We start from the raw sequence: 7,825 nt of genomic DNA on the forward strand, positions 1-7,825 counted from the left end.
CTCCTCTCCTGAAATATTCTGTGCTGCTGTGAACTCTGCTCTTACCATTACGTAGCTCTCAGTCTGTTACCTCTCCTCCACTCCTGTCCTCAATAACACCTTCACATGATTGGCAAGTCACCACCCGCACAAGATCCTACTGCACGGCTGACAGCCGTCAGCTGTATAGCTAACAGCACGGTTGTGTTGGAAGCGCGCCCTGCTGTGTCTCACTTAGCAGCTGGGTGTGTTCCCCTCATCTAGCTGCTACGTTCTATCCTGACCGCCGGTGAATTCTCTGTGCGGTCTTCGCAGTGCTGCTACCCCGTTTACCTACGGGAGCAGAACGCGACTTCTGAAATACTCTGTGCTGCCTTAAACTCTGTGGACAGGTCAGGATCCTGTTTTTTTTTAAATGCTGCTGGGGAACCCGCTCGATCCACTATATAAGGCTGCGCCTCCATCCTCTTCTGCCCCAGTCACTTATTCCCAAACACTGTAAACTTTCAGATTGGTTGCGCTGTGAATATTCGGAGAACGTGATTGGTTTATGTGCAGGGTAATGAACATACAGACAAGCAGTAGAAGACTGACTAAGGGCTGAGCATTTCATTGAATTCAGTCTTCTACTGCTTGTTTTCAGGCATAAAATGTTTTGATCTCTGTTGTGCATAATAATTTGAAACCGTGCATTTTGAGTTTTTTACTGCTAAAAAAAAATCTGTTATCATTAGATTTGTTCAATAAAATTTGCATTATACTCCAACGATTGATGGCTTGAAGATTATACTGACTGTCATTTGCATTGACTATTTAGGAAAATCAGCGAAAAATAAAATTTGCATAATAATTTGGAACGCGGTGTATTTTGGGTGGTATTACTATCTGTTTTACAAGCAGACACATTTAATTTTTAAAAAATCATAATTTTTGCACATTTTCTCTAAATTTTGGTGGTTTTTACAAATAAATGCTGAATTTATCGACCAATTTTTTTCACTAACATAAAGTACAATATGTAACGATAACAATCTCTGAGTCGCTTAGATAGGTATAAGCATTCCAAAGTTATTACCACATAAAGTGAAAAAATGCTTGCGCCACAGTTGCACCAAAATTTTGCCACAAAAAAAACAAATGTAAACTAAGTTAACCAAGAGGTGGTTGTATAAGGAATAAAAAAAAAGTGTCTAAAAGGTTTAGAAAGATGCACCAAATTTATCATACAGCATGCACCACTGTCATAAATTTGGCACATCTTCCGACTGCCTGGTCTAAGTTTACTAGACAGCATTAGTAAATCTGCCCCATTGAGGGGAGATCTCTCTCTGCCCTCCCCAAATTTTATTTACGGACTGCTATGTATCTGCATTCACAGTAGCCAGCCATCAATCACTGTGGGGAGAGGCAGGGGAGGTGTCGCAAACCTGTCTCTGTAATCAATTCACTGTGATCGATATTCGTTTTATCCTGAGTGTTTGAGGCACCCAGGAACCGCTCTCAGTCAAGCCGTCAGTTCAGATGAGCAACGGATTCAGCTGACAACGGCTCGATGCTTTTTCTATGTATGGAAGATACATAGACGCTGCACCGCAGAAATTATACATTTTTAATAAATGTCAATTTGGAAAACGTCTAAAATCACCTAACACATACATGTAATAATAAAGCCTACAAAGGTTTGCATAGCCTTTATAGATAAGCAATGGCGTGCATAAATGAATAATGTCACAGTGCTGCCGACTAGTGGAATCCAGGTGTATAATCACTTCTCTTCACCAAGCCTCAATATATGGAGAGGTCCGCTGCTTCTCTCTATCGGTTGCTCCAGGCTGGGATGCTCCACCCTACAGATTAATTCTGACCCTTGGTCCTTCTCAGCTTCCGGAGTAAAATATAAAATTGCTGTACAGCCAAATGTGTTGTTTTTCTTTTTGTGAGGTTCAATCTTTGAAACCATGTCATTGGAGTCTGGCACTGCAGAGACAATTCCATTTTTCTTTTTATACCAAGACACAATCAATGCATCTGGAAAATAGCCTGTAATACAGCACATCATCGTGGTTCTTAAATTATCTTCCAACCTGAGGACAAATATTTCATCTACGTGTGGGATCCAGGGCAGATCTGCGAAAAAAAGACATCTGGACAATTATCTCTAATATCCAAAATCAATTCTTATTTTATGTAGTATGTTTCATACACTTGTTCATAGCAGTACAATACACGGAACACCCGTCCAATTCCCCTGTAGTCTTAGCAGGCAGCCCACAATTTCCCTGTAGTCTTATCAGGCACCCCACAATTTCCCTGTAGTCTTATCAGGCACCCCACAATTTTCCTGTAGTCTCAGCAGGCACCCCACACGTCCCCTGTAGTCACAGCAGGAAAGTATCCAGATCCATGCATTTGGCATCAGGTGCAAGCACACAGTCACCGAATGCATGAATAGCAGGGACCAAAACCCGGTCCCCAGTCTAGATTGTCTACCTGGCGATTAGGTTTTGTTCAGCCCCAGATACATTACATTAACTGAAGGTATTAAACGGGTTACTCCAACTGAACTCCCCCTCTTTAAAAGAAAGCAACAATGTGCGATGTTTGCACCAAGTTCATCAGAGCAGGAGCCACACTTCCCCTCTATAATAATCTATAGAATACGATTTGTACATATAATCATGCTGTGTTGATCTGGCTAAAATCGACATCCTGCTAGATACATTTTAGTTATGTTTATCTGTGATTTTAGTAAATTAAAGTTTTAAGCCAAGTTCAGAAATAGCAGATTTCTTACAGAATTTCGGTGTCGATTCTGCGCCAAAAATCTGTAACAACCCACAGTACAATATATATGTATGGGGTCTTGAAAACACCATTCACATATAGTATCGTTTTTCACTGCAGAATTTCAAATTTGGAGAATTGTTACGTCGTGGATTTTTGTAATGTAAAGGTTGAAATCTGCTAAAAAAATAAAAATGAATTCGCATGATTAACTGGGAATTTGACATGGTGGGAAAAAATCTGCTACAAAATCTGAGCTCACTCTTGACGACATTGGATTCTGTTGTGCGACATTGTTGAGTTTAACCCCTTAATGACGGGCGAATTTTCTGTTTTTCATTTTCGTTTCTTCCTCCCCACCTTCCAGAAGCCATAACTTACTTTAAGGGAAAAAGTTTTTTCTTTTAACGTTTAATATTTTCTTTGTATATTTACTTGTCCCCCTAGGTGACTTGAACCAGTGATCGCTGGATCGCTTGCATGATATACCTCAATACTAATGTATCTCAGTATATCCTTATACCGGAGGTAGGACTTCATAGGAGTACAAAGATGGCAGACCTAGGAGCCTTCATAAGGCCTCCACACTGCCATAACAACCATGGGCACCTTGCGATGGCATCGTGGGGGGTCTATGGGCTGTCGGAGGGGTCGTCCCCTCTTTTTAATGCCTTCGATGCTACAGTTGCGATTGACCGCACCATCTAAGGGGTTAAACTGGCAAAATCAAAGTGATCTTTGATTCCACCCATTGCAGTGGTGTTGCCTTTATTACACAGCTGACACCCGCTGAGCATAGAGCGTGCTTAGCCCGAGAGCCCGCTCCACAGTTCCCTTTAATGCTGATCACGTACATGTACGTGATAATGTTTTAAGGGGTTAATGAGTGAAAATGAGAATCTTTTATTTGAAATTGGGTTGACTATTATTACAAATGTGGATTTAGAGATTATGGCGCACCTTGTGTAGCCTGGTGTGATGTGGGATATGATATGTATGAACATTTAAAAGGAATAACGACATTTCCCCTTTATTACTACATCACATTACTTGACAGTGCCAGGGGTAAAGACGGCACCCAGAATGCAACTCACCAAAGCAAACATTCTGCAGACACTGAACAAGCAGGACATGCTGGGAGATTTCAGTTTTCTCTTGTAAGTATTGCCAGTAAAAGCAGAATGATATACATGATAGTTTAGTGCGTTATCGACTCTCACCTCTTGAAGACAAAGTCCTAGTCTCAGGTCCTTCCATAGTCTCGTGCTCCCAGGTTACATACAGTTTATACTGGGGATCTGCAAAGCTACATCCCAGAATGCAACATTCACTGATCACTTCAAACAATGAGTCTTCACGTTCTGTGAACATTTCAGTGTGTTTCGTCGCCTGCTTCACCCCTTTTCTGACTTGTGTCTCCCCCCGATGCCACTTCACCTTGATGTCTTTAGGGTAAAACATCTTGAGATGCAAAGAAAACTGAACCAATATATTATCAACCAGGGTCTTCCTTATGGGCTCCAGCAGAGGTTTTGCTGCACAGACGAGAATATTTATAAAAAAATATATGATTATTATGAAAATAGCAAAAACAGAAAAGTATAAAAAAATACCTCATGTAAATACTCCCTAATAGACCTTGTCTTCGCCTTCTTATCTGATGTCATTGTAAAGAGGAGATATATTCCAGAGGAGCAGGTCATCACTGTGGACCTGCAGTAAGGGAGGGCCTCGTCTAACCCGGGCACCCTCTTTATTATTCAGTCAGTGGGATTGGTGACTTTGGACTTGTACATTTAATAACTACTAGAAATAATTTCGTTTTTATCGCATCGTCACTGAACTTTAATGGCACAACGTTCTATATCAGATAACTGACATAAAAGACGCACGATGACCTACCTTACCTATCATTATCTTATAAAACCTCACCCAGCATTTTTAATCCTCCCGTGCTTTTCTTGATAGCCCTTTCCAGAGAAGGATGTTCAACTTGGCAAATGTATTCTGCCCCCTGGTGGTTTCTTAGTGTAGGTGTCATCATTAGCTCTGCTGCACAGCTGTAGGTGTTATCTGGATTTTTATTTGATCTGATTTTTGTAATTGAAACATCATCAAATTCTTCGCATAACTCAAGATTATGTTCATTTTTCCTGAACCACTTCACAACGAGGGCGTCTGGATAATATCCTGATACTTGACACTGCAGGACAACCGGGGTGTCATGATATATACGTGGTGGTGTCTGTATGTCATCCACTACCGGCCTCCAGGGGAAATCTGCAAGAAAGAGGTGTTTATATGTGGATGTAGAGTGTGAAGAGCCCATCAAAAAACACTGGAGCTTCTTGTGAGCAAAGGAAATGGGTCATAGCTGAAGATATATTGTATCGTATAGCTCGAATATCTTACCTTGATCTCTGATGGACAATGTTTGCTTCCCCTTGGTATTTGTATATTCATGTTCCCAGGTGACATGTATTGTGGATTCTGAACATCTGAGGGAATCCTGTGAAATTCTGACTTCACTACACACTGTGAATGATCTTTGGTCAGGACTTTCATTGTACAGCTCTTGAGATGATAAAACTTCTGTTGACTTCTCTCTTCCACATTTCCAGTCAGTATGGAGATATCCAGGATAAAATGTCTCTAGCGTGACAGAGCACATCATATCATCCGTGTCACTCAGGCTTAGCGTCATTGGTCTGGCTGTAAAGAACACATTGTCCTAAAGTACTTATATTTTAGAAATACTATTCCTTTTTTAAATACCCTTTAAAAAAAAAACCACCTGTACTGCCCTATAACTCTTTCATGACTGGAGAGTTTTTACCCCTTAACAAGAGTGAAATGTTGCCTTATGGAACGCTGCACGTTTATTATTTAATTTTTTTTCTTAAGATTTTAGTTTTTTTTCAGATTATTATCAATTAGCTTGTGCATTTATCAACTATTCTTGTTTTATATATAAAAGAACAAGATCAGCTAGCACAGATGACAAAATCTTTTTCTCTATCCATATGTTACAGTTAATAGTGATCTAGTGGCAGCTGACCTTCATAAAGGTCAAGCAGAGAAGAAGATTAGGTCCTCAGCAGTCTCTTAAAAGAGGAAATCTTGTGAGATCACTATTAGGGTATGTTCACACGCAAACTCAAAAATGTCTGAAAATACGGAGCTGTTTTCAAGGGAAAACAGCTCCTGATTTTCAGACTTTTTTTAAGCCACTCACGATTTTCGCTGCATTTTCACAGCGTTTTTTACCGACGTTTTTGGAGCGGTTTTCAATAGAGTCAATGAAAAACGGCTCCGAAAATGTCCCAAGAAGTGACCTGCACTTTTTTTTTCAAAACGGTTGCGCGAAAAAACGGCCCGTCGGAAAAGAACGCCGTTTTTCCCATTGCAATCAATGGGCAGATATTTGGAAGTGTTCTGCTTCCGATTTTTCAGCTGTTTTTTGGGCGTTTACGCCCCGAAAAACAGCCAAAAATATGCCGTGTGAACATACCCTTACATGTCAGCTTTCTTTGGTAACCAAGTTCTGCATCAGGAAAGCCAGTGCTGAGATAGAGAAGAGAAAATAGGAAATCTCGTACTTTTTTTTTTCATTCTTACCTTTAGGGGCTAAAAATGTTGATTCCTCTAATTGATTTAGCCTTAAGAATCGGTCCACTGCACAAAAAAATAGGAAAAAGTTTATAATAGTAAAGTGATGGCATAGTGATGATTTAAAAGGAAATTCCAAATGACATTGGTAATGCGGAATATGCTGGTACTCCCACAGTTTCATTCGGTTAGTTTTAAGTAAATGTTTTTAGCATCCTGTTACCTTTTTGCAAGTCTTCCTGGAGCTCCTCTGCAACTTTTTTCTCATTGATCTTGTCTAGAACGGCCAGGGTCACCTCAACCCCATAGACATCCTTGTAGTATTCCCTGATCAGATCAGCAACATCTCCCCAATCCTTCTCCTCCAGTTTGCCTCTCGGAATCCTCCTATAATTCTCTTTGACCTCAATTTCATGTAACTGCTTCCGGAACTTCTTAAATGCCATCTTCTCCAGATTCTCTAGAGCATAGACCAGAGCGTCTCTCACTGTCAACCCCATTTCTCCCTATAAGTAACTGTCACAAAATATCCACACTTTCCATCATATCTTCATGTATAAACAACATAAAGGGGTTGTCTTTGTGAAACAATTCCATGAAAAAATACAATATAAAAAATGTTAGACCGTGATCAAATGTCACAAGAATAGAATATATGATGATGCTACTACATGAAGGCTGCAGGTCTCATATGCCTTCTGTATATCCGTTGTTTAGTGACATACTAATTTGTTATTGATTTTATATCTGGATTTATGTAGTACAGTATACATTTAGCATCATTATGAATTGATGTATCACGTGATTTCCACGGGAATTAGACCCTCTGCAAACTTCACATTCTATTGATTTTCTATCTGGATCTAGAATTTTTTGATTTGAAAATGAATAATCTTTCTTACCTTGTGATTACGAAGGACTGTACTAGTTCTTTACATTGGTTGCTGCATATAGAGAGGACACAGGAGTTAAAAATTCACCAAGTTCAGCGCGCAGATAACAGCCAGACCCAGGAATCTCCAACCTGCTCTTACTGTGAAGGCCAAACCCTTAGAGCACATTTCTCAGAGTTTTGTTCATTTCTGGTTCGAGCATTTGCTGTCTATATGTCAGTGACAATGTGAAAGGATCCATAACTGCACGTTTCTCTTTTCTGCATCGACAGTGACAGTTTATGGACTTGTAGCATCTGACACTAATATAGTTCCCAGTCACGTACATAGTTAATAATTATAACATCTGAGCGTTTACATACTTTAGTGCTAGATATAACATGTGAAACATATAGACAATAGATTATTAAGGGCACTGTATTTGCTTACATTGCTCCGTTCTGTGGCTTGGATTCCCCTTTCCTGAATTTGGCCCCTTGAAAAGATAAACAACATTCACCCCACCCATCAGGGAGGAGGCAGTGAGGTCAGGGCGGCTAGTGCCATAGACTGTATTATGC

General features: G+C 40.1%; 1 protein-coding gene across 3 annotated transcripts; it reads right to left on the bottom strand.

Moving 5' to 3' along the window:
- Positions 1 to 1,655: 1,655 nt before the first annotated feature.
- LOC142656006 (uncharacterized) lies at positions 1,656 to 7,825 on the bottom strand. Of its 3 annotated transcripts, none has more exons than XM_075830815.1 (8): positions 7,695 to 7,825; positions 7,275 to 7,316; positions 6,596 to 6,832; positions 6,382 to 6,438; positions 5,176 to 5,475; positions 4,696 to 5,043; positions 3,984 to 4,298; positions 1,656 to 2,106 (listed from the first exon to the last, which is right to left on the bottom strand). In XM_075830815.1, the coding sequence occupies exons 3-8, from the start codon at positions 6,816 to 6,818 to the stop codon at positions 1,745 to 1,747; spliced, it is 1,605 nt and encodes a 534-aa protein (XP_075686930.1). In that variant the 5' UTR covers positions 6,819 to 6,832; positions 7,275 to 7,316; positions 7,695 to 7,825; the 3' UTR covers positions 1,656 to 1,744. The 3 variants fall into 3 exon arrangements, with proteins under 3 accessions (XP_075686930.1, XP_075686928.1, XP_075686929.1); XM_075830813.1 differs by having other exon boundaries at positions 6,596 to 6,888; XM_075830814.1 differs by lacking the exon at positions 7,275 to 7,316 and having other exon boundaries at positions 6,596 to 6,888.

Source organism: Rhinoderma darwinii, chromosome 6 (assembly GCF_050947455.1).
Source record: "Rhinoderma darwinii isolate aRhiDar2 chromosome 6, aRhiDar2.hap1, whole genome shotgun sequence".
In the NCBI taxonomy this organism is placed as follows: Eukaryota; Metazoa; Chordata; class Amphibia; order Anura; family Rhinodermatidae; genus Rhinoderma; species Rhinoderma darwinii.